Genomic DNA, 27330 nt, shown 5'->3' on the forward strand with positions numbered 1-27330 from the left:
ACAAGATTCCAATTCAAATACTCACACAACTTGTTTTCAAGGTAATTTGGGGTAATAGAGGTTGTAGTGTAGGTGTGATATATGTTGATGGTCTGACTTTGAATAGTTAATATATATACCTTATTGTTCCCAAAAAAAGAAATAAGTTATATTTAATGAAGGCCAAGTTACACTTAATGCACACGGCCAAGTGTGAATTCCTGAGTCGAGCGTCATTTATTAACATTCCTCTTGTCCGCGAATGTTATGGCCTGGGCTCATTAAGAACCGGAGAAATATTTGTTGTCGCGGGCCGCGTCGGGAGTCGGGACTATCTTGATACACAGTCCACATGGTGAGCAGCGCAGGGCAGGGCAGCTTGAGCGATGTGAGAGTGGTGGTGGTGGGAGACTCGGGTACCGGCAAGACCAGCCTCATCATTGCCGTGGCCTCAGACTCCTATCAAACCAGGGTTCCCCCCGTCTTGCCCCCAACTCGCCTACCCCCGGACTTCTACCCTGACAGAGTTCCCGTCACCATCGTGGATACTTCATCAAGGTCTCTCTCTCTCTCTCTCTCTCTCTCTCTCTCTCTCTCTCTTTCACACTGCTCTTGTCTTACCTTAATCAAATGTTAAGACTTGCTTAGTGAAGGTTTATATGCCTCAGGTTTTATTTTGTCAAGGGTTTTGATGTCTAAGGAGGATTCCTCTTTGATTGTTAAAAAGGGTGTCTCTTTGATGACCCAGTTTGATCAGGGGTTTGATGTCCAAAATCCCATTTTGATGAGGTAAAGATGCATTTGATCAGACTCGCTTTACTTGGGTGGCTCGTTATGATTAGGCTTTAGAACTGAGGGTTTAGTATCGATTATGACTTTGGTGTTTCCCATTTATTTTGGTCCTGGTTTAGGTGGTCAGGGCTTAGTGATCATTGGGGTGTGGATGGCCAAGGTTTGTTTTGAACAGGATTTAACTTTCATCAGGGTTTTGATGGCTAGGGTTTTATTTGACTTAATGTGTAGGGTTTATTCTATTGTGGTTTTGGCGACAGAGGCTTTCTTTTGTAATTTTGTTTGCTGTAGAGTTGCCACTGTGCGTTTTCCAGAGTTTATGTAGGGTTCAATAAGAAAAAAACGTTTCTTAAGTTGCAGCTCCTGCACTATGTGAATTTTGAGCACTTTTGGATGAATTAGGGCTGTTTTTTTTTTGTTTGATTGAAAGAAACATTCATTTTGTTTTCAGTTGCCACTCCTTATGGTTGTACTTGGTGCCGCAGACCCGAGGATAAAGGGAAGCTTGATGCAGAATGTGAAAAGGCAGATGCACTTGTACTCACATATGCATGCGATAGGCCAGAAACACTTGATCGTCTCTCCACATACTGGTTACCAGAGCTTTGTCAACTTGGTGTAAGAATGCATTTGGGGGTTGCTAGCTTACCCCTTGTTTAGGCAATACATGTGCGTGCGTGCGTCCGTGGTGTGTGTGTGCATGTGTGGAATTACACGGGGGATTGTTGACCAGGTGAAAGTGCCAGTCATCGTTGTTGGCTGTAAGCTCGATCTTCGCAACGACGACCAGCTTAGCCTTGATCAAATGATGGCACCCATCATGCAGGAATTCAAAGAGATCGAGACATGCATTGAATGCTCAGCCTCAAATCAAATACAGGTGTGATTGTGTTTTACTGTTTTGTGTCAGTAATCTTTTTAGCTGCATATGAACCACAGCTCACATTAGCTTGTGAGATGTGATGAATTTGAAATGCCTCGAATCACATTTTTAACTTTTGCAACTAAGACATTGATAAGGTGACTTTCTGGTGAGAAAGTGTATATAAGTTTTTATGTGCAACGAGTTAGCATCAATGCACCTGCATGACAAAACACACTTGCAGAAGCGCAGGGAAAGAACTTGCAGGCTTCTGCTGTCTAGTTGGTACAAGAGTGCTTCATAAGTTCCTGAACCAAGACCTCTAGGGAGAACTCTTCAGTCAAGCCAACACAAGTGCTTCTCACAATGGCAATTTTGGTTGCTACTTTTGCAATGCATGTCCAGAAAGCCTAGTAGATGAGTAAGGCTTAGACTAAATTATTAGCTAATTCTATATGATCCCAGGACAAGGCTTTATTGCAACATTAAGCTGCTATTTTACTCTCATGTTGTTGTTATAGGACTCAGCTGAATTTGTCACCCCTCCCTTTTCTTGAAATCATCGAACACTTTGTTGTGAACTTTTTGATGGTTCATAATGTCACATATGTATCACCTTATGACCATATTATTGCCTATGTGATAGCCAGGCCAATAAATGGCTCCAAGTATGTGCCACAAAAGCAAGTTTTTGCTTAAGACCTTTGCGCCAGATTTCTCTAGAGGGCTTCCACACAAATTTGTAGGTTTGCGTCCTCCAATTTTCAAAGGCCCTCAAGGGAGCCCAAGACAAGGATAGTGCACAGCTTGGGGGGCTTCCTTTGTAGGAAAGATGGCGTTTTATGTTGCGGCACTCTACACCATGTAGCCTTTTGTTGCAATGGCATGTCATTCCAATCCATTATGCTATTATTTAATAATTTGAGTCATATGCATGGGTAAGGCTGGCAGTCAGTATGCAGATTGGGGAAAAGGCTGGCAGCCAGTAAACAGGGATTGTCTTTCTACTTACAAAAGATGATGATGTCTGATTTGTGCATTTTATTGATCACGGTGTCTCTTTTATGGATTTACAGATCTGATTATTTGCCTTGCAGATTGCAGAAGTATTCTACTATGCCCAGAAGGCAGTGTTACATCCGACAGCACCTCTTTTTGACCAAGAAACACAGACATTGAAACCACGCTGTGTTCGAGCACTAAGAAGAATTTTTATCTTGTGTGATCATGACAAAGATGGTGCCTTGAGCGACTCTGAGCTTAACAAATTTCAGGTCAGTCGAGGAAGTCAAAAGAGAAAGACTCTTTAGCCACTAGTTATACTCCTTGAATAAGCCCCATCTCCTGGTCAATTTCCCTATGTGAATAACATTTGATTAAGCTATCTGGATACACATAAATCCCCATTTGTTGCATGGGCAGGGGCCCGGGGGGCTCGAACGGGTACAATTACCCTCTGAGATTCATGAGCAGTCATAATGGTCCCTTCCCACGGGGCTGTCCTTAAAGGCTTAATGTGTAGCCACCACCCTTTTTTGTTTTGAAGGGGAAGAGGCGGGGTAAGGGTATGAGAGTTGATGATTGCATCTTCCCTTTAAGACTGCTAAATCATCTTCGCTGCTTAGTTTAGTCAGATGGATTTGGCTGATCAAGTGGTACTGTCACAGGTTAAGTGCTTCGATGCTCCTCTGCAATCGTCTGAAGTTGTAGGAGTGAAGAAAGTTGTGGCAGAGAAGCTTCCTGAGGGTGTAAATGACAGTGGACTGACATTGACTGGCTTCTTGTTTTTACACGCTCTTTTCATAGAGCGTGGTCGTCTAGAGACTACCTGGACAGTTCTCCGGAAGTTTGGGTATGATGATGATCTCAAACTAGGTGATGACCTGCTACGAATTCCATCATTCAAACGTTTACCTGATCAGGTTCCTGAGTTTTGTGTAGTTAGCAACCATGATTTATGCACTTATGCCCAGTTTAGATATCTCATTACTGGTCCTTTTTCCCTGCAGAGCGTGGAACTAACAGACAAAGCGGTGGATTTTTTGAGAGAGATTTTCACTTATTATGACCTTGATGGGGTAAGAATTTTCAACTTCGAACTGCATGCTGTGGCTTAACTCATTTGCTTATTCATGTGTTCGGACATGCTTTTGTACATTAGATTTCAATTATTTGTTTATATAAATGTTTCCTCTTTTTGCCCTTTTTTTGGGTGGGGACTCGGGGAGGGTAGGGATAGGCAAGATTTTTACAGTGTTCTCTTTGCTTTGTGTTAGTTTGTTAAAAAAGTCCTTTGTAATTATTTTCTCATTTTGTAAGCTTGGATAATTCTAATTCTATGAATAGACAATCACCATCAAATGCCACCACGGCCTCCCTTGCTACTCACATCTAGAGGACTAGATGTTAAATAGGAAGGGGGTGTTAACTTGGTCACAATGCCATTGACCAAGTAACCTTGCTTGACTATTTTGTTGGGCATCATGGAGTAGCTGGGTTGGCTACAAGTCATATTGTCCTTTCGGAATGCCATCAACAAACTCTCTATGAAAGTCCTCCAGGATGGAACTAGGTGAAGCACTCGTGGCAGCCCAGGGATGGTAGAGTGACAAATCTAAACTGCTAGGTTAGAGAAAAATTGCCAAGACATTGGCATGGTGGTGAATCTTTCCGTCACAAGCCTTTAAAGTTGTAACTTGTAATATATATGTTTTATTTAGTATTTGTGTTTTGATTAATAATTAAAGCTTGTTACACACCATGGCCAAAGGGCTTTTGGCATGATTGTGGGGGCACATACCACATACTCTTTTGGGAGCGCCTATGGGATATTAACCTTGCAACAAATTATGTGCATGAGCAATATCCTTAGTTCAAAAGCCAGAGTTAATGTTGTAGCCAGCAATTATGCATCGCAACCTAATTCTTCATGTTTTAGAAATGCTTATTGTGCTTATCATTATCAAGTCATATCTTGTCCAAGGCACACCACTTACAGCCCCTACATCTGGTATCCCACCCTCACTGCCTGCATCACAATGCCCACACACAAGCCACTATAAAAAAGAGGATTGCTCTCTCGTCTCTCTTTCCCCCTTTCTTACTCCATTCCTTTGTGGAAGACTGTTTCTTTTCGAGGCAATACCTTAGAGATCTTGGGTTGTGCTTGTTAACGAAAAACAATTTGTGCTTACTTTGCAGGATGGAACCTTACAGCCCCAAGATGTCGAGGAGCTTTTTTCTACTGCTCCATGCAGGTATGCAAGGTCTGATAAAGGACAGCTTTTTGGTGGGATTGCCTTTCTCATGTTTGTAAAATGTTGTTGTGGGTGTGTCATGTTTGCCACATGCATCCATCCCCTTATAATGCCAATAATCCTTTCCGCTTCACAGTTTGTATTCGGGGTGGAAGAATCCTTTTTGTTTTCTTCTAAGGAGACAGTGGTTAGCTGTTCTTCTTAACTTGTAGAGAGCTGGGTCCTTCATTAGGCAGGAGGCAGAAACAGACGTTGAGGGCTTTACAACAAAGAGGTTAAGATTTATGTGTCGAGAAAATCATGTCCTCTTTCCACACAAAAGTTTTCTTTTGGCTTTATTGTCATAGACCTCCTGTTTATTGTCAGTCAACAGTGGCATCTTACATAGTATGCTATGCTGAATTCTTTTTTTTTTTTTTCCGGGAAAAAGATCCTTCAATTAGTTGAAGAAAAAACAGCTGCAAAGGGCTAAGTACAACCACGATGTGCTAGATACAAACTCACCTCATATAAGGGCGGGAAACAAATGATCAATGGGGAAGAGATGCTTCTCCTCCGGCTGGCCGCTCTGTGAGGAGAAGGCTATCTCATACAAGGGGGGGTGGGGAATACCATACAACTGGTCCGTAATGCCAAATGGGGTCACCGCCTCTATCTGTGAGGAAAGGGCTAGGCCTCTAAAGTCTCAAGAAGGCTTCTTGCCGCTTCTGCATGCGAGAACCTCCCTACAGTTTTCCCCACTGACTGCGGAGGGGGTGAATGATATCGAGCCATATGCTCCCGATGGTCTCAGCCGACGGAGTGTGGGTACCCTTGATGGCCTCGTTGCAACTAGCACGCCAGACGTGCCAGGTTGCTATGCTACTGTAAATCTCCCATTGTTGGCATGAGCCTGGTCGCCAGTCACGTGTCGGTGGGGTTGTGACTGGTGCTGTTGCAATATGATGGTGGGAGACTTGAAGGGCTAGTTCTCCCCCATCCTCCTCGTAAGTCCTGACCACTCTAGCCTCAATCGTCCAAGCAACAGTACCCCAAGTGATGATCCGGGCCGATGCCCTATCCATAGCGAAGATGCAGAGAATCCATTGCCAAATCTGTTGAGCCTTCGGGCAATCCCAAAGGCAATGTCGTTGAGACTCTTGGGGTGGCCGCAGTTGATCGACCTCCGACTGCCAGCCAAGTACCGACCACGAGACTCTTGTGTGTCATCAGCCAAAGAAAGAGAGTGATATTCCTCGGCCGAAAGTTGTCTCAAAGCCTCTTCCAGAAATGTGAAAGGAAGCGCTATGATAGGCCCTGAGACTGCCAGTGTGCTGCTGCTGCCGGTGTGCCATCTATCTTAGGCATCTGGATCCTGCGGCCAAGTCGTGCTGTATATGCAAAAAAAGGGACATCCAGAGTCCTGATCTATGGGATCATGCCAAGTCCACTCTCCAGGGTCCCACTGCAACTCATAGCCGCCAAAGTCTCTTCCTGGTCACCTTGGCCGGTGCTAGATCTATGTGCCATTTCCGTGCCCGAAAACCAATCACCCACACCCTCTGCAAGGTGCAGCCTCTGAAATCCTCCAAGGGATGCTTTGATCTCTCTAGTTTGCCATGGGATCCAATAGAAAAAGTGAGTAGACCACTGTCCACATCTGCTCCATGGACCACCACGAGGATATCGTGTCTGGTAAACAACCCCAAACACAACGGGGGAGTCGGGTCTGGAATAGGAGTTAGCCACTCCTGAGGAATAGTTGAGTCCATGTCCATGCTGAGCCTGTCTCCACTGATTCGTGTCAGGCCTCTCTTCGAGGGCAAGCTTTGGCCAGATAACTCCTCTGCCTGCAACTGAAACATTGGCTTGGAAGGTCGAAATACTCCACTCTCTGCATAATGGGGTTGCCCCGAAGGCTGGGAATAGATATCATGTGAGGCATAGAATCCGGCAAGGCAACCCAGATGTGGAGAGATGGAATCCCGGTTGCTCGTGCGAGTGTCGAGGCAGTGGCGGGAGGGGGATTGCATCACTCTCACGATGGCACTACAGTCACCGGGAGAAGGGAAGGTACTCCTTCCTAAGGCATGGGAAGCAAACTGTCACTAGGAAGCCCGAAATGCCAGCCAATGGGTCAGGCACAGGATTGAAGCCATGTTGCGACGACCGAGCAAAGAAGGCCTGTGCTGTACGCAGTGCAAGGGGGCTCAGCTGCATGACTCGGTCTGACACCGATGGCGAGTCGAACACCACCTGGTGGTATCCGTGCCCGAGAGGGTGAATATCGGTGATCTTTGCATGTTCGCCAATGAGGCTGGCCAGGAAAAGATCCACGAGCTGTCTGCGCACGGGGTGGCTACCAAGAATTTTGCAGACCAGGGTGGAGGCCTCAAGTGAGGCAACATTTGTGGCAAGAACTTGAAGATCCACTTCGGGGAGAAGGAAATTCAAACAACGGCAGCTTCGGTTGGGGATGACGGAGCAGCTGTCATGGAGTCCTCTTGCGCGTGAAGATCAGAATGGAGAAGGAAATGCAAGCAACGGCGGCTTCGGTCGGGGATGACGGAGTGGTTGTCATGGAGTCCTCTTGCGGGTGAAGACCAGAATGAACCAAAGCTTGCTGAGTAAAACTAAAACCCCAGCAGCCGGGAAGCAACAACCTGCACGGGAGGGGAGGAAGAGGGGCAAGGAAAAGAAAAGAACAGGAAGAAGGGAAGGGGGGACGGCTCAGAGAAAAAGGGAAGGCAGAAGCCGGGGGGAGGCATAGAGCAACAAGGAGAGGGAAGGAGGGGGGTGGGCGGCGAAGAGGGGGAAGCGGCAAAAATGAGGAAGGAAGGGGGGGGTGGCTGGAGGCGGAGAATGTGCAGAAAATGGCGGCGAGCAGAAACGAAGGGGGGGGAGCGGCGAATCAAAGCAGTGAAGGGGGGCGGGCAGCAGAGAAGCAAAGGAGGCGGGCAGCGAAAGAGGGGGGGGGGGTGGGAGAGCAAAGCAGCGAAGGGGGGGGCAGGCACTGTGCAGGGGGGGAGGGGCGGAAGGAACACGGGCGCACAGCAGGCTGGGGGGGAGACGCAGGCGACGCCAACGGAACGGGGGGAGCTCGAAGCTTGCTCACGACGTGGTTGTTTCACTTTATGCTGAATTCTTGAGTGCATGATAGTTTTCTGTTATGAAGTTGCTCACATTCACCACGTTGCAGCCCATGGGAGGATACGATATACCGAGACTCTGCAGAAAAGAATACTATTGGTGCCCTCACTATCAAGGGATTTTTATCTCAGGTTGGTACCTTCTGCAGTGTCGGGATTGCATTTAAATATATGCTGATGAGTAGGATTTCAATAATGATTGGGAATGGTTGTGTGCTGTGCTGAGTTGTGTTGGTATTTGCAGTGGGTCTTGATGACATTGCTGGAACCTGTCAAGAGCCTTGCACATCTTATTTACTTGGGATACCCTGGGGATCTGGCTGCTGCATTTCAAATCACCCGACGCCGATGCATAGATCGTAAAAAACAATGTTCACAACGTGCGGTAATTCAGTGCTTTGTTTTTGGACCAGCCAGAGCCGGAAAGACTGCTCTTCTACATCACTTGACTGGAAGGTAATCTCTGTTTCTGTGACTTACGCTGGTAAAAGGCTCAAGCTAGTGTTGGGTGGTTGAATGGAACTTGGGTGATGTAATTTTGGGCATATGTGGGAATACTGCCTGTGAGGCCATTAAAAAAAATAAAAAATATTAAAATAAAATAAAATAAAAAGGTTTGTTCATCATAGAAAGCATATGCTCGACTTACACAGTCTCCCTGTACAGTGTACCCTGTTGATTATTTTGTCACAAGAATAAAAGCCTAGTCACAATTTTTAAAGCATCCTTCTAAGCTTACTTAACAATCAATGTTACAGGCCTTTTGTGGATACATATTCACACACACATGAAGAACAGTATGCTGTGAACTTTGTTGAACAGCTAGATGTAAGCACTTCTGAATTAGACACATTTGTTTTTCCCTCTTGCAAATTCCAGTTTCATTTTGTTAAGGGTTCTCATGAGCAACCGAACATGGAATCGAACGAAGGGATTGTTTCACGATGTGACTAATGTGCTTTCCAAATGTTGTAGGGATCAAAGAAGACCCTCGTACTAAAGGAGATTCCAAGGGATTCTGTCTCGAAGCTTTTGGAGAAAAAAGATGCATTGACCACTTGTGATGTGGCGGCATTTGTCTATGACAGGTATATTCTTACTAGCTGAATTTCATGTAATGCCATGATTCACCTGTTCTTCTGTTTTCTTCTTGTAATTCCATATTCTATGGCTGTGTTTAAATCATGCGGTGCACCTCCACCACTAACCTCTACGTGTAATTACTTGTTTTCTAGGTGCTCTATATACTGCTTGCTCTTTTTATAGCTTGCTAGAATGTAATGTCTAGAACCTAGTCGAGGCTCTTCTCCACTCTTAAAATAGATAGCCAAGCAAGAAGAAGGGATTGCATGAACTCCTCATGGTGAAGAAGTTTTGAAAAGTCACATCTGCTTTGTGTGATCGGTCACTTATTAATTAGACTTCTTCCCGACTCTCTTTACTGATCTAAGGCTCTCACATAAGGTACTATCTATTGACATCCTATCTTCTTCTAGTAATTCTAACTCCCTTTTTGCCCAAGGGAAGGACTGATAATATAATTTTACCATAATTCACTCAATGCAACTCTGCTTTTAGAGCCGTTTGAACTTTGGACCACAAATAATACCTCTATATTTTGTGTATCGTGAACGTTCTTTCACTTATCTTTCAACTCTTGTGTGTTGATTGATAATTGATAATTAAGAAATATTTCACCTAAATTTTAGTAGTGCTCAAGTACATGTAATTCCCATTTCTAGAAAATTTGGTATCCTTTTTAAGGAAACTGCCAAAAGCGAGAGATGAAATTAGTCTCTCTCTCTCTCTCTCTCTCTCTCTCTAATTGCCAATCTTTCCTATATGAAAACATGTAGTAGCTCACGCGCTTCATGTTAATCCTAACCTTGACACATCTATGGCAAACTTTATTGAGTTACTTGATGATAACATCGAGGATTTTCCATCATGACTTCAAAAGAACAACAAGATGATATTGAAAAGTCCTTGGATTCTTTATCTCAACATGATAGTCACCAATGATGGACTTCTTTGAAGACACAGAGACTACCAAAGTGGATATAACACTTGTTTTAACCTTACCCACATTGGATGACAAAGTTGATATCAAATAAGAGGATAATGTTTTCAACATTGTAGAGAATTTCACACATTCTTCTAACTTGGATGAGTACTTCACTACTTTCAAGATGAACACTTCAACAGATACTATTCAGGTATCATCGAGAGAATTCTTGGGTGAATCTTCAGATTCTTCTACACTTAAAGCACGACAACAAGACAATAGAGGAAACTTTTTTAATATTACTCTGTCTGAGCTTCACTACAAGTATAAATGGCCTAATGATAGATCTTCAACAACATCAAAGTCTCTTATTTAGCCAAAGTTTTATTTTAAGTGGGAGGAAATGTCACGATCGTGACTTTATCTCTCTAATTACTCTTGATTAGCCTTCAATAATTGAAAGGACAACAATGAAGGGTCACACCCTGTCACATGGGACATCACCAAAGGACATCTCTTCAAAGAGACACATCTATTGATTGAAGGACACATCTCTATGTCCAAAGGACGAGAGTCACATCTTTTCGTCAAGGATGTGCCTCTTTATTTGTACGTATTTAGGCCCCGTTTAACAAGGCCTTGTGTCTCAATGCAACAACATAGCTTTCCGCCCGTTGTCTCATGTTTACTCAAGTATTTAAGCATTAGGATCTTTTAATTAAGCTAAAAGCTTAATAGCAGTCAACAAGGCAAGCAGGTGGCCAACATCAGTGAGTTAGCTAATAAAAGGGGTAGTATTCAAGTAAGCGCAACATTAAATAATATTTTATGAATATACTTTGTCCAAAAAACAGGCCGAGCAGCAGTAGTAGGCTCACTGGTACCTCTAGAGCATATATAAGCATAAGTCAGCCTTTGGATTAATCAATTAAGCATCAGTGAGTTAGCCAATAAAAGGGGTAGTATTGAAGTAAGCGCAACATTAAATAATATTTTATGAATATACTTTGTCCAAAAAACAGGCCGACAGCAGCAGCAGTAGGCTGACCGGTACCTCTAGAGCATATATAAGCATAAGTCAGTCTTTGGATTCATCAATTAAGCATTAATCACCTTTTGAAGAAGTAGAAGTCAGCATTAGCATGTAGAAGGCCAGACGTCACCCCTTTGGGGTTGACCAAGGACCTAGAATATGTATAGACATTCGGTCACCTTTTTTGTACCATATAATACTAGAAAACCCTAACACCAACTCTCTCTCTTCTTCTCTCTTCTTTGTTAATCATGTTCATTCAACATCTTGTTCTTAATCAATCTTAGGACTGTGGATCAGTACAGCAAGGCTTTCGCGCATGCATTATTGGAACTAGAGCATTCAAGCTTAGCCACTAAGCATAGTCCCAAGGAGGTGCATAGATCCATTGGAAGAATGTAGCTAGGGTAGCATATGGAGTGGTTTGCAAAAGGTGAAGCTGGAGGAAAGCATTCTCTGGGGGTATGTACTCCGAACCAGTACATCATTAAGCTCTCAAATCAGTTCCAAAAGGCCTAGCAACAGGCATGATCAATTTTGGCAGGTGACCCGCCGGTGCGTTAAGGGAAAGGGATAGCAAGCATGGGGACATTAGTGGAATAGATGCTCAGTTCTTCACCAAGACTTGGAAGTGGAGATCAGACAAAGTGTCAAAGTAGAAGGTCAAAGTCAGAAGTCTAGGGAGGAAGGATGATAGAGTGTCCTCTCCATCATCAAGTTTAGCAGGAGGGGATGCCACGTGCATACCCGTGCCATGGCATAATTCTCAGCATGAACATCATAAGCCCTGTTTAGGATAACAATTAAGACAATAGTTAGGCTTAGCAATAAGCATCATCATCCGCATCATCATCAGCATGTTAAGCATCATGGAGGGCATGGGTGACTAGTCGGCAGTCTCCATACAACAATCGGTAGCAGCCAGTAGGGAACCTAGGCAGGCAGGCAGCCATCATTAGTGAGCCAGCTAGCAAAAGGGGCAGTATTGAAGTAAGTGTAGCATTAAATAATATTATATGAATATAATTTGTCAGCAAACAAGCCGACGGCAGCAGCATGCTGATCAACACCTCTAGAGCGTATATAAGCACAAGTCAGCATTTACATTCATCAATCAAGCATTAATCACCTTTTGAAGAAGTAGAAGTTAGCATTAGCATGTAGAAGGCCAGAGGTCACTCCTTTGGAGTAGACCAAGGGCCTAGAATATGTACATACATTCGGTCACCCTTTCTGTACCATATAATTCAAGAAAACCCTGACACCAACTCTCTCTTCTTCTCTCTCCTCTATCTTAATCATGTTCATTCAGCATCTTGTTCTTAATCAGGCTTAGGGATGTGGATCAGTACAGCAAGGCTTCTGTGCATGCAAGAGAGTGTCACCAGTCTGCCAATTATTCACATGGGAATTCACTAGTATGGATAATTATGCATGTGAATCCCATGTTTGGCGAATTATCCGTGTGATGTATTCACCAGCATGGATAATTGAGCATGTAAATCTTATGAATAATGACGACGAGTCATTTGGCCGGTCTCCCAGGCAGGGTTTTGTACTGAGGGTGTTGGATTACAGGTGTACAATGCTTAAAGATGGGTTTCATACTTAGGGAGTTGGATTAGACGTGGACAATGCTTGAAGACGGGTGCGTTATGTGAAGTACAATTGCATTGTGCATGACCATGCTGTTTGGTATATGCTTTGCATGTGTGAACTTGTTTTCTAGCATTAACATTTTTTGGATTTAATGCATGTGAATGTCAATGGGACTAGGGGCACTTGGAAACTGTGTGAGCGTGTGTGCATAATCTAATGGAGTGTATCTTATGTGTTTTGCAGGTGGTAAGTATTGGTTTTGGACTGAGTTGTTTTATACTAATGTGAACGATGCGGGTTCACACTACACTTAAAACCCGAGGACAAATATAAATAGGACGGACAACTCATAAGTTGGGCATGGGCTGTCCCAAATAGTGGCCATGTGTGAGTGTGGGCAGCCCACCACATGTCATCTAACATGTTTCGACACACTCAAGGGAGGGGGGGGGACACTTTTTGCTCTTTACCTCGCTACTTGGCTGTTGGGACTGGTTATTGGACTCTTTATTGAGCAAAATCACTCCAAATGCTTGCACAATTGCTGCCCGGAGGAGCTCTACTGCCGGTTGGTATATTTTACGTCTGATTTGAAGGTTCCATAATGTTGTCTGTACTGTTTGAAGCTGTGTGGTGTTGGGATATTCCGAGCTTCATCCATATGATACAACCCTCATAGGTGTTATTGTGCGTGTATGGGTGTGAAATCACCTCTTGGATCTGGGGTGGGTAGAGATATGCTCAGCATCGACATCTGACTTCTATCCCAAATAGTGTGGCTAGAGCCTAGGCGTGTTTACCAGGCATGATATTCTAGTGGCAGTCCATGGAGCAGATGAGGGCAGTGGTTTGCTCATCTTTTCTATTGGATCCCATGGTAGATTAGAGAGATCCGAGCTCCCCTTAGAGGATTTCAGCGGTTGCACTTTACAGAGGGTGAGGATGATTGGATTTCAGGCATGGGAGTGGCACATAGACCCACCACTGGCCAAGGTGGCCAGGCGTCGCCAGGGAGAGATTTGTTAGAAGTCATCTCCTGTCTAGTTCTATACACCAGGGCCTTTGTTGTGGGTGTGCCCGCCCTTATGAGGTGTTTTCCCATTTTTCCCCACTCTCCGTATTTTTCCCCTATTTTTTCCCATTTTTATGAGGCTTGGGAGGGCTGCCAGATGATGCCGGGAGCACCCCAGTGCTGGCCGACTGGATCTTGATCAGTCGTGGGCTTCAGGGCTGCTGGCCGACTGCCTTTTACCAGTCGTGGGCATCAGATAGCTGGCCGACTGCATTTATGCAGTCGTGGACCTCTTTCTTCAGTCGTGGACACTTTTAGTGCTGGCCGACTGCCCTTCCAGGGGGTATATATAGGTCCTCAGCCCCCATGCCTTATTTGTATCGTACCTCGGGATCTTCTTGTGTATATAGAGCAGAGTTACACGCCTACATCTCTCTCTCTCTCTTGTGCTGTTTTTCTGCCTGCGTTTTTTTTGCTTTTGCTCTTGTGTTCCCAGACTTGGTCATCATCTCCGCTGCGTATTCTGACATGGTATCAGAGCCTAGGCTCTAGATAGGTCTTGGGATTTGTGTGAGCAAGAGGGGGACTGTTTTGTGGCTGATTGGTGGACTGTTTTGGGCTGATCGGGAAGAGGATAAGCAAGAGGAAGGCGGGCTGATTTGCTGGACAGCCACTTGCAGGTATCAGTTCTTCTTTGTTCCCACCCACCCACCCTTTTCAGAGTACATCCCCGCGATGGCAGATCTGTATGAGATGGCCGAGAGACATGTGAAGATCCCGACACTCCCCACGTTCCCGGTGGACCGTCAGTTGGACGGGAGCAACTACGGCATATGGAAGGTGATGATGGAATCCGTTTTGGAGTCTTACGACCTCGCCGATTTCGTCGTTGTTGGTGTTCCACGGCCGGAAGTAGAGGAAGGGGAGTTACCGTCAATCCGAAAGGACCGGGAGGCCCAGCCACAGATGTGGGATCATGTCAACGCCAGGGTCCGTTCGTTTATTTTCCTCAACTGCACACCACAGGTAATCAATCATGTAAAGCACATGACGCTGGCCAGAGGTATATGGCAGCATTTGGCCTCACTTTACAATAGGGTATCGCCCATGAAGAGGATTTCCTTGGAAGTACAGATGCGGGTTATGAGCCCTGCAAAGTCGTCGACGATGCGGGAGCATATTAACAAGCTGCAGGCTCTTCAGCAGGAAGTTCTTCAGGTTGGGAAGGAGATATTGTCAGAGGACATGGCCATAACGTTGCTGTCACACTTGTCCTCTTCGTACTCAGCATTTTACTCGTCGTTGATTACCAGTGGGGCAGGCTCAGCACCATCACATGGGAGGAGCTTGTGCCCATGGTCTTGGACCAGGAGGAACGATTCACGAACCCTCCTCAGGGTGGAGGTTCGGAGGCCTTTACTGGCCAACGGTCGAAAGGCCGTAACTCGGGCAAAGGGAAGGCTTCATCGGAGAAGTCTTCTGAGAAGAAGTTCGACGCTGACCGCGAGAAACTGAAGGCAGAGAGGACCTGTAATGATTTTGGCGAGAAAGGCCACTACTGGAGGCAGTGTCCCAAGCGGAAGACCGAGAAGGGTGAAGACTCCTCAGCAATCATGAAGACTCCGGCTTTTGTGCACCTGGAGGTGATGGACACCGATGCTTCATTTTCTTCAGGCAGGGAGGAGATTGGAGGACTCTCCGCAACGGATACTCGGGAGTGGATTCTCGATAGTGGTGCTTCCAGGCACATGACTCCTTCCTGTTTTGGTTTACAGGATCTCTGCAGGGTTTCTGGTCATATTCTTACTGGTGATACGTCCACTATCCCAGTTCACAGTGAGGGCAGGATGGAGATAGTTCCCGATGGCAGAGGGGGGAAGCATTCCTCCCAGGTGTTGTATGTTCCGGCACTTGGTTTTCATCTGTTGTCAGTGCATCAGGTTTGGAAGACTGGCGTACGGGTGGAGTTTGATGAGCATTTTGTTGCTCTCCGGGACAAAGCAACAGGCCAAGTGGTTTGGAAAGGTGGAGTGGAGAATGGAGTCTACAGGCTTTCAGCACTCTCTCTCCCAGGTCCTCAAGATTGTGATGAGTGGCAGTGTGGTAATAGCTACTCAAGTGTGGATACGCTACAGGTGCGGGCTTTCCGAGACCAGGTGGTGGATAGCTTGCTAGTAGATGGCAGCAGTTGGCAGGAACTTTCCAGTACTGATGTTGGTAGTTCTTGTGTTCGTAAGACAGAGGAAGCTGAACAGGTCACTTATGCTCTGATGTCTCGTCGTGTTCGGGACATAGAACTTCCAGTAGTTGAGGATGTTCTTTCCACGGGGACCTTTCGGAAAGCCAGGCAGGTGACAGGTGCTTACTTGCAGAAGGAGGTGGTTTCTCCAGGCTTTGTGGTTCCGGATTCAGAGGGGGTGGTTGACAGGTTTCAGAAGGCCTTGCGTGGTCTTCAGGAGGTTTCCAGGACTTGTTTGTGCACCGTAACAAGTGTTGATCCTTGTGAGCAGTGTGATGTCTCTGTGATTCAGAAGCTGTATGGTTCATGGATCTGGTTGATGGACACCGGATTGGACGGGAGCTTCCTGATGAGGCAATTGAGCTCTTGGTTGCAGATGTCTCTTTGGGAGGCAGGATTGCGTTTCCTGTGGTTTCTGCAGCATGCGAAGGATCATGGACTCTTGTACACAGGAGGGAGATTGTTGGATGGAGTCCGACTCCGCGGATGGAGTGACTCAGTTTGGGGAAGAGATTCAGACACGAGGGGATCTACTTATGGCCCAGGAGCAGTTTTACGGAGCAGGAGGAGGTTGCATGGCAGGTTTGGGCTTCCACTGGAGGAACCCATGGTCATCCAGAGGCACTTTGTTCGTGAACAGATCGTTGCTGATGACATCTTGCTGGAGTTCTGTTCGACGGAGGACAGTACGGTGGACCTCTTCACGAAGTCGCTCTCAGGATTTGCTCAGGCGGCACCCCAGCTCCTAGTGGTTGGTTTCACAGCCAGGAGCTGAGAGGGGGTGTTAGAAGTCATCTCCTGTCTAGTTCTATACACCAGGGCCTTTGTTGTGGGTGTGCCCGCCCTTATGAGGTGTTTTCCCATTTTTCCCCTCTCCGTATTTTTCCCCTATTTTTTTCCATTTTTCTGAGGCTTGGGAGGGCTGCCAGATGATGCCGGGAGCACCCCAGTGCTTGCCGACTGGATCTTGATCAGACGTGGGCTTCAGGGCTGCTGGCCGACTGCCTTTTACCAGTCGTGGGCATCAGATAGCTGGCCGACTGCATTTATGCAGTCGTGGACCTCTTTCTTCAGTCGTGGACACTTTTAGTGCTGGCCGACTGCCCTTCCAGGGGGGTATATATAGGTCCTCAGCCCCCATGCCTTATTTGTATCATATCTCGGGATCTTCTTGTGTATATAGAGCAGAGTTACACGCCTACATCTCTCTCTCTCTTGTGCTGTTTTTCTGCCTGCGTTTTTTTTGCTTTTGCTCTTGTGTTCCCAGACTTGGTCATCATCTCCGTTGTGTATTCTGACAAGATTCTGGCGGCTATGGATTTGGGAGTGGTGACCTCTCACGCACCTTCAGTGGGACTCGGGCGAGTGGACTTGGCACGACCTTGCTGATCGGGAGGAGACTCATGATGCCCCCTTCATTGCATATACAACGCGGCTAGGTCGCAGGATCTAGATGCTAGAGATTGATGGCACCCTGGCAACAACAGCACATTGGTAGTCACAGGGCCTCACACAACGTTTCCTCTCAGATCTTTGAAAGAGGCTTTGGGACAGTTTTCGGCCTAGAAAGATTACACTCTTTCTTTGGTTGATGGCACATAGGAGCTTAGCAGTCGGTACTTTGTTGGCAGTGGGTGGTAGGCCAACAGCTTGCCTAAGGTGTGGCCACCCCTAGGAGTCTTAGAGACATTGTCTTTGGGATTGCTCGAAGGCTCAGTAGGTTTGGCGGCGGATTCTTCGTATCTTCACTATGGACAGGGCCTCGACCCGGATTATTACATGGAGCACCGTTGCTTGGGCCACAGAGGTTGAGGTGGTTAGGCCTTATGAGGAGGATGGGGGAGGGCTAGCTCTTCAAGTCTCTCACCACCGTATTTCGGTAGTACCAGTCATACCTTGGCTGGTGGCGATTTTCGCCCCTTAGTTGGTGATTTCTCTCGTCGACCACTTCGTTGGTGGTTTTTCTCCTACCTTCGCCGCCAGTGGCCATTTCCCCCTGCCTTCACCGTCGTGGTTGTCTTCCTCACCGTTGTTCTCGTGTCACCTCCCGTCTCAGCCTGTCCTGTCACCACTACTGGCCAAACCTTTGCACTGATTCTCTTCATCGTTGCCATCCGCCAGCCTTACATGTGGAGCTTTTGTGCCTGTCGGCTCCTTGCCGTGCCCAATAGTCGGGCTTCACTTGCGGAGCTACTGCACCTTTTGGCTCCTTGTTTTTTGCTCTATGGTTTTCTCACTACCTCGCTTGTGTGCTCATTTGCACATCATCCATAACAGTCTCCTCTTTACATTGATATTGTCTTAGCATCATTGAGCCACTAGCGTTTTCTGTGCTGCAGCCTACAACAGTATGGCTCTATCAATGAGTAAAATCGACAGGTTCTCCGGTGGTGGGTTTTCTACCTTGAAGACCAAGATGCATCTCCTCTTGATGAGGGAGGGTGTTTGGAGCATAATCTTTAGAGATGAGGAATACCCAATAGCCAACGAGCCAAAAAAGCAAAAGCTGTGGCGACAACGCAAAGAGAGAGCTATTGCACTAATTGGCCTTTGTTTGAGAGTCACTCTCGTTCATCACATAGACTTCACACAAACCGGCAAGCAAATTTGGGGCAAACTGGACTCTTTTGTTACACAAAACCACTAATTATAAGGTTTTCTTGAAGTTGAAGTTCTATGATTTGAAAATGCTAGATAATGAAGAAATAAGTGATCACCTTGCCAAGTTCTACTCACGAGTTCAACAACTCACTAGCCTTAAGTGTGAGCCTGATGATGAAGACAAGGTGGTAGTTCTCATAAAAAGTATGCACTATGTTACCCGGATTCAGCAAGCCATTGAAGTAATGCACATAGCTTCAACATCATTTGAAGTTACGGTAGCCTTGCTGTTTGAAAAAGATAGAAGAAACAAGGAAAGTCAAGCAAGCGGCAGTGTGGACTATGACAAAGCTTTTGTAGGAGAACAGAAGTGGAGGACCAACAAGAAGATTCAGTGCAGATACTGCAAGAGAATGGGGCATAAGGAGGCCAATTGCTTCAAAAAGCTAGAGAGAGACACCACACAAGTCTTGTTGTTGAAGATGAAGAGGAACCTATTGAAGAGGAGAAGATATTTGTAGCAACGGCCCAAGTCTTCCTCGATGAGGTAGATTATGAGTGGGCATTCTAGCTGCCTTTATGTATGTGTGAGTAAATAGGGGTTCTCTGTCCCTGTTAGTCTGTCATGTGCATCAAAGATGCCATGGACATTCTCAGGTGTTGGTCCAGAAAAGGCAGCCAGATAAAGAGAATGAACCAGATAGAGTTAGGATTTGAGCCCAAGAGGACAAGTGTGGACTCGGAGCAAGGCCTGGAGGGCTTCTTGATAGTACGTTAGAAGCAAGGATAGCTGGTCGGCTGAACACACAGAATCGGAAAGAGCTCCGAGGAGGTTTGTTGGTGGTGTTCCACAGAGCGAGAGCCTAGAGGAGATGGCAGTCCGGTGAGCCAGATAGGTTCTCGGGCAACGGTCCCAAGGGAGGATTACCCTCCAAGGGTGATGTGAGAGTGCCAGACTCATTTCTTAGGAATGAAGACCAAGACAGTGTTCAGGGTCAGGGCAAGAATGGATGGTGGACTAGATGGAACAGATGCATAGATCTTATTGTGAGTCAGAGTGGTTTTGGAGAACGGGCCGTGCTTTCAGAGAAAAGGGTTGCTAAGGGATGGATGGATGACAGAGGGACTTCGGGAAAAGATTTGGGATGATGACAGTCATCCAAGAATAGGTTGGAATCCCGTCATCAAGTTTAGCAGAGGGGGATGTCATGTGCATCAAAGATGCCATGGACATTCTCAGGTGCTGGTCCAGAAAAGGCAGCCAGATAAAGAGAATGAACCAAAGAGAATGAACCAGATAGAGTTAGGATTTGAGCACAAGAGGACAAGTGTGGACTTAGAGCAAGGCCTGGAGGGCTTCATGACAGTACGTTAGAAGCAAGGATAGCTGGTCGGCTGAACTAGAGGACAAGGCAGCAGCCGGCGCATCATGATCAAGGGGAAAATATTCAGGTCGGGCAGCGCTGAAGGGATTTTATGAAATGTGGACTGGCCGACTAGTAGTCGGCCAGTTGGCCAAGCCTTGGTGAAGTCCTATAAAAGGGACCGTGTGCTCATCATTGAAGACATTCAATCCTCTAGGGAGGATTGGGTCCTTAGGGTCCTAGAGTAGGACAAGAATTTTGGTGTTAATCACCCTTTTTATGAAGACAGCCTAGGGCTGTAGCAGAGTATCCTTTTTGTACTATATAAATATACTGAATTTCCAGCATCTCTCTCCGCAAGGCATTTGACACAGTACCACGAGAGAGGCTCTTTCAGCGCCTGCAGTCTCTTTGCATACCAGTAGATATGACATGGGGCATCTATGCATTATATGAGCAGGTTTTTGCGCGAGTCAGATGTCCAGGAGGTATGTCCGAGACTATTGCTAGCACCATTGGTGTGAAGCAAGGATGCCCACTTTCCCCCACGCTATTTGGGTTATACATTGATGAGGTGGCTGACTTCATTACACGGGGAGGCAGAGATGGAGTTGATTTAGCAGGTACCTCAGTACATATTATGCTCTATGTTGATGATATTGTATTAGTGTCTGAGTCCCCAGGTGGTCTACAGCAGCATCTACATGCACTCCATGATTTCTGCACACAGAGGGGTCTTACTGAAAACCAAGGTTATGGTCTTTCATACATCGAGACAGGGCAGGAGTCAGCTGACATTCACTCTCGCCGGATGCCAGGTGGAGGTGGTGACATCATACGTGTACCTAGGGGTTACCTTCTCTGCAGCAGCCACACGCTTTACCATGGGTTCAGCAGCCAGAGCTAGATTGACACGGGGATATGCAGCATTGGCTATGCTAGAGAGACAGTGCCACCAGGCGCATTTTCAGGAGCCCCGGACGAAGGGGTGGCTATTTGACACATTAGTCACACCGGCATTGATGTATGGAGCAGCAGTTTGGCCGCCAGGCCTTGCTACCCATTGGTGGACACAGATAGAGAGACCACAGGCCCTCATGATGGCACGCATGATACGCAGCAAACCGTCAGTACCTCATGACATTATCCGAGCAGAGTTTGCTACGCCTCCTATGATGGTAGAGGCCATATTTCAGACTATATGCCTGCTAGACAGATTCAGAGAGATGCCACAGGACAGATTATCATACAGAGCTTTTCAGGCATCTAGACAGTTGGCTGAGGCAGGAGACAGAGGATCATGGTATGCACAGGTCACACATTGGTTCTCACAGCATGGCCTAGACATGGATCATCTACCACCATTCCAGTATGACAGGGATGCACCACATATCCGTCTCTGTCATAGTGAGAGGAACAGAGTATTGAGACAGGATCTATGGCAGCTCTATACACGAGAGACATGGATATCGCCTACACAGCCTCTTCCACCGAAGATGCTATACTACAGAGATCACTTCATGAGTATCACTGATGATGGATTTATAGAGAGGCCTAGATACATGGAGGGCTTTTTACCACACGGCTCCCGAGTGGCTATTGGTCAGCTCAGAGTTTCATCACACCGATTGGAGATTGAGACTGGCAGAGCAGCACGGATCCCCCGAGAGGAGAGGGTATGCAGATTGTGCAGAGAGGAGGTGGAGAGTGAGGAGCATTATGTATGCAGATGCAGAGCATATACAGCCATCAGAGAGAGATATCCCATTTTATTCAGAGAGCCACATTCCCTACGCCAGATCTTTGAGACAGCAGACCAGCGCATACTGGGGAGATACATTCTAGACATACAGCGCCACAGAGAGACATTATTACAGGCTCAGACAGCTCCAGAGGGGGGGCGACAGACACAGATTACTACATTTTTTCAGAGATCCATACCCCTCCCAGCCCCTACACGGCAGGGAATTACTCTCCAGAGAGCAGAGACACTTAGAGCCCGCAGGAGACAGAGGACACCTGGCTTTCGGACACCACGCCTATACCAGAGAGAGATGACAGAGATCAGAGCTCAGTTTCACAGAGAGGGTGCGGAGCGACTGGCTCGCTTCAGAGCACACCCAGGCATGTTCTTCAGGGAGCTGTGGACACCCCCTTCACTGATGTATACCATTTTATACCCCCAATATGGTACAGGATGGAGCTAGCTAGGTTGCATATCATGATTGTATACTCCATGCATATAGCTTTGCATTCTCCTAGTAATAGAGCTCCATCCCCTGCACACCCAGATTCAGCTTTTTTATTCAGTACTTTTTCATTTTGTTGGGATGACAGAGGATACCCCATACAGGTACTCCGATTTGTCTCATAGGCCGAGTTCGGTCTTTTGGAAGACGTCAATAAAATCTTTCTTTCTTTCTCTCTCTCTCTCTCTCTCTCTCTCTCTCTCTCTCTCTCTCTTATTATCTGCGTTTTGCATCAGCATGTTTCCAGGAGTGTTTAGGGCTGAAAGAAGACCGCCAGAGCTTCCGCGTGTTACATAGTCCCTCGAAAATCTGATTGTATCTATGTTTATGTGTTCTCCTTTCCTGTGGTAACAAAGGCCTTGATGCTATAAAAGTCTCCTTTTTCTCATTTATCCCAGTTAGGAGCCAGGGGGGGTGACGAAGTGTTGGCCTTGCTACCTCGGTCGCATTATGTGATTCAAGGGTTATCATATGACGGGAGGTGTGCAACAATATGTGATGGGGTTAGAAGGTAGTATCTTTCTTTTGCGTTCGGGTCTCACCACCTTCGCTCTGAATGGGGGTTTGTGGGGATATTCGGAGCTTCATCCATATGATACCACCCTTATATGTGTTATTGTGTGTGAATCACCTCTTATGAGGAGAGAAGTGTGCCATGTGGCAACACGTGTGTGTGTGATTGTCACAAATCCCTATATTCTAGGGACATGCGGATGCGTGTCAGGCCTAGAAACATGCGGATGCATGTATGTATTATACCTGGGCATGTGTATGGATCATATGAGTGGATGCATATGAGTCCAAGGACATGGCAGGACATTTGTGGACTTTCGGGCGGTGCCCGTGTGGATTCCGGCCATGCACACATGGTGTGTTATGATGGCAGGCGGAATATTTTCAAGTACAAGAATGATGATAGGTGGTTCTCCAAGTTTACATGTGCACAATGCATAAATGATGCATGCCATAACTTTATTTTACTTTGTGTGACATTGTCTTGCTGCCTGGACAATGCTTGTTATTTTGGCTTGTGAAGTCCGAGGGACCGGGGACGCCCGGGCACCTTGTGGACACGTGTGTGCACTCCTGCTTGGGCCTAAAACTGTGGGCTTATGGGTTTTGCAGGTGGTAAGTGCGTCCACACTCAATTTACAGCTTATTTCATTTACTACTAAAGTTTATTGGTTTGCAGGTCCACACTCATTAATAAGTGGCCGGACAACTTATAATGCGTTCGCATTTGGTTGGACCAAAATTAATGAAGTCCGGACAGCTTATGGCCATTTCCCATTTGGTTGGACCTAAACTTATACAAACAGGACAAATGGAGCACTATGGGCTGGACACCTACCTGGACACCTTATGGGGACACTTGTCAGCCTGTATGTGTACCCACCAAGCACCATAGGTGGCACTGGAGAAAGGCGCCTCCTTCAAGAGACCATTTGGGCTGTTTTATTCATAACTAAACACATTGGAGAGCTGGTTGAAGCTTTTGGAGTTGCTACAGGGCTGGTTGCTTGCTTCCCGGACTCACACAAGCTTGGATAATGATCCCCACACTCTTCTAAAGGGCTGGTTGGTAAATTTCAGACCTGTATTTTCTGGTTATTGCGAGTTTTGGGCTGGTTACAGGTGTCCAAAGTCAACTTGGACAATACAGGACAGCTCTAGGGACCTCCACAGGGCTATAGGACCCTTTACAGGTGGATTTCTCGCGATGGAAAGCTGCTGTTTTGGACTGGTTATTGCTTAAAACAGGCCGGACAGCAATGGAATATGTGAGCATGGATGTGTCTCAAGGATTCCTGGTGTAACAGGTGTTTAGGGCAAGCATTGGGAACACTTACTCGCGGAGAACACAGGTTTCTGGATCAGTTTCTCGCGTGGAAACAGGGCCTAAAGATCCATTTACATCCTGTGCAGGGCGGAGTACCTGTGAGGATTGTGATACTCTTGTGCAGGGCGGATGTACCTGTGAAGAGGCTTGTGCAGGGCGGATGTACCTGTGTGTAGGGCGGATGTACCTACAGATTCTCTTGTTTGAGATGTATTCATACATGATGTATCTGGAAGAATCAGGTGCAGGCTGGTGGTGAATCCCCAGGCACCCATAATCTTGTACTTTGCAGACTCTTTTGGTAATATAACCTAAAGGGGGGGGGTCAGCCTATCATCGGCCCCTTTATGTGGTGTACTGTCATTTTTCAGCTTTGTGGTTGTAATGCTCAAGTGTTAAGTGCTCAGAATCTTGTTCACATTTATACGATTCCAATACACGCGTCCGCCTCCCGTTACAGTGATTGTGTTGAGTCAAAAGATAAGGTCCTGCACCTACAAAAAGGCATTGTACTCAATCAAATCAGCTTTGAGTTGTGCAACATTCTTTCTCCCGTTCTCTTGCTATAGTCTCTCTCTCTCTCTCTCTCTCTCTCTCTCCCCCCCCCGAGATGGGGAAGAGGCCTCCATAGACGCGCAGCCGCTGTCGCCAACATGTGGGGCTGCCCTACCATTGCATAAGCATGGAAAAGAGAGAAATTCAGCATGTATCCATTTATGCTTCGATTTTAAAGACTTCTCACGCGATAGAACAGCTTCTGAAGGCTTATGCAAGAACCAGATTATCATGTGAGAGTGAGTATACACTTCCAATAGTGGGTAAGTCACGAGTTTCTAGCAAGAGCAAAGCATACACTGTTGAGAAAAGTGGTGCCAAAGCTTAGCACTAGGAGATTTCCACAAAATGCATAGACCGGATGTTACATGCACCGAGGTTGATCGTGGTAACGCACAACAGGGCCTTCCTTATACCTTTTTTTGGTGAGATCTTTAGCATCCAATTCACAGATGTCATGTGCAAGACATGTCCCAGAGCTGATCCTTGAGGGGCAACAGATAATAAAAGACAGGATTAGAACCAGATTTTGGAGCATATGATGCTGGTGTGGGTAGGGAAGACTGGTGGAGGACATAGGAGGCTGTCGGCCAGCGCATGAATGGAAATAAGACCAGTCAGCTGCAACAGAGTGGCATGGATTTGTCCAGGACCTGGCCGGCAATAGGTCGGCCAGTCCACCAGGTGTTCCAAGGCCTATATAAGGCATTTGATCATTGACAATCACAGCTCATCCTTGTTTTCAAGTCTTGAAGAAATCACCAAGTATAAAGAGGTCTTGTCTAAAGTCCTAGTATCGCATACAATGCAATACGAGGATATGGTAGCCGGGGTTGTAACAAGTTTGTGGTCCATTCGGTAGGCATCCCATGTTGAAGGGCCAAGTCAAACATATCACTAATCCACAAACGAGTAGCTTTTCTCCTTTTCCCTGATTTGCATGCACGCTTCTCTAAGCCTAAACAAGATTGAGGGTAATAAAATTAGCAAATCTGTTATAAAGATATCCTCCCATGACTTCCACAAAGGGGCTTGTACAATTTTGCGAGTCTAAATCTTAGTAAGGCCCCCACAAAGGGGCTTGTACAATTTTGAGAGTCTAAATCTTAGTAAGGCCCCCACAAACTTATGAATGTTGCGGGCAGTATTTAAGACTAAAGTGTCCACCTTTCCACATTAATGTGTGTGTACGCACTCAACCTTATAAAAGGGCACATTAGTTTTCACAAAAAAATTAACTATTAAATCAATCACTTTCACCTGCAAAGCTGAACCAAAAGCTTAAGAACATATGGTTTCATGTGCGCAATCCAAGATTACTTAGTTTTGGGTGTCCTTGATTCCTTTGGGCGGCACAGAAACACACTTCATGTAGGCATTGTCCAAACACCTCCCTTTACATACATTGTTCACACACATCAACCATGCACGTGCACACACTTGTGACATTGTAATGGATAATCTCTCATTCTCATAGCTTGTACTTAATCATGGGCCCTAGGTACAAATACCATTATATAGCCCAATAAGAATTCATGGGTCCGGCCAATGGATTGAGGTGATAGCTCTCAAGTGGTGAAAATATTTGTCTAGGACCAGGAGGTCCTGGGTTCAAAATCCCAGTGGCGGTGAAAAATGAACTATGGGAGGATCTTGGGCCTAAGGCATGTTGGGGGAAAAAAAAAGAATCCATGGGTCTGAGGACCCATAAAAATAATGGAGAACTGCCTGAGTAGTGAACTTCTTTCTGTGTGTACCAGGCTAGCAGCTCTTCATTTTTGTGATGATAGCACTGTTGTTGGATCTCATACTCCTACCGATACCTATGTCATAGCATCAATGCCCTTCATCTAGGTACTGGTTTTGTTGGGAAAGTATGAAGCAGAAGTCATTGCGTACCCCACCTAGACTTTGACACATGCAGCCTCTCCACAAACTAACGCTAGACTTGCTAGTCCTGGCTGCAGGAAACCCTAACTCACAGCTCTAATGCAAACCTTGCTGCTTGCAAACCCTAATGCAAAACATTAATGCAGAACGCCTTGGTATCACTTAATGCTAGGAACTAGCAGAAAACAGCCTGATGCTCTTATACCAATGTTACATTTGTTGTGCTATGCTCGTCTGCCTTTGGGTGAACTTGATGTTCTGATTCCAACCAGAATCCAAGTGTTATTAAGCTAATTGATGCTTTTAAGAAACGTTAATCTATCGCCTAATTTAAACATAGAGAATTAGATAGAAGAGAAACTCTTGACCAGAGATAGCTTCTTTGTTAGCTCTTTCCTCCTCACAAATCAGATGCATACTGACATCTCTTTTTTGGTTGTGCTTTTTCCATCAGCTCGGACGAACTGTCTCTAAAAGAAACTGAAAACCTTTTGCTACAAGTCACAGCCCATGGTGAGAGCAGTGGTTTTGAGGTACCTTGCCTCCTCATTGCAACGAAAAGTGATTTAGACTCACATGTTGCAGCTATCACTGAATCAGCAAGAGTAAGATGTGAACTTTTCCTTTCTTTATCGCTCATCTACAGAACCCTTGACCTTCACAAGATAGTTTTTTTTAAATAAAAAGAGAGCCCTTAGGTAGGTGCATGTGCAATTGTGATTTTAACAATTTCAAGAAATGCTTCTACAGGTATGCCAAGAGATGGGTATGGAGGCTCCTATTTCAGTGAGTATGAAGCTGGGAGATATTGGCAAGATCTACCATTGTATGCTTGATGTGGCATGTCGTCCGCATTTGAGTATTCCAATGACACAGGCTGGCAAGAGCCACCAACATTACAAGCGAATCGTCAACCGCTCACTCC

The 27330-nt window shown here is 46.0% G+C and overlaps 1 protein-coding gene across 1 annotated transcript in view; it reads left to right on the forward strand.

Moving 5' to 3' along the window:
* The first annotated feature begins 201 nt into the window (after positions 1–201).
* The window catches only part of LOC147623892 (mitochondrial Rho GTPase 1-like), a 27647-nt gene continuing 518 nt past the window's right edge, over positions 202–27330 (forward strand). The window contains exons 1-13 of the mRNA XM_086820526.1: positions 202–537; positions 1257–1389; positions 1505–1651; positions 2731–2907; positions 3301–3555; positions 3643–3711; positions 4835–4890; positions 8069–8150; positions 8263–8474; positions 8777–8846; positions 8994–9106; positions 26860–27010; positions 27156–27330. The exon at positions 27156–27330 is cut by the window's right edge and continues 12 nt beyond it. Coding sequence (XP_086676652.1) covers positions 332–537; positions 1257–1389; positions 1505–1651; positions 2731–2907; positions 3301–3555; positions 3643–3711; positions 4835–4890; positions 8069–8150; positions 8263–8474; positions 8777–8846; positions 8994–9106; positions 26860–27010; positions 27156–27330 — 1846 coding nt within the window. The 5' untranslated portion in view covers positions 202–331. The remainder of the gene's footprint in view (positions 538–1256; positions 1390–1504; positions 1652–2730; positions 2908–3300; positions 3556–3642; positions 3712–4834; positions 4891–8068; positions 8151–8262; positions 8475–8776; positions 8847–8993; positions 9107–26859; positions 27011–27155) is intronic.

Source organism: Cibotium barometz, chromosome 26 (assembly GCF_041138505.1).
Source record: "Cibotium barometz isolate CiBa-2024 chromosome 26, ASM4113850v1, whole genome shotgun sequence".
Classification (NCBI taxonomy): domain Eukaryota; kingdom Viridiplantae; phylum Streptophyta; class Polypodiopsida; order Cyatheales; family Cibotiaceae; genus Cibotium; species Cibotium barometz.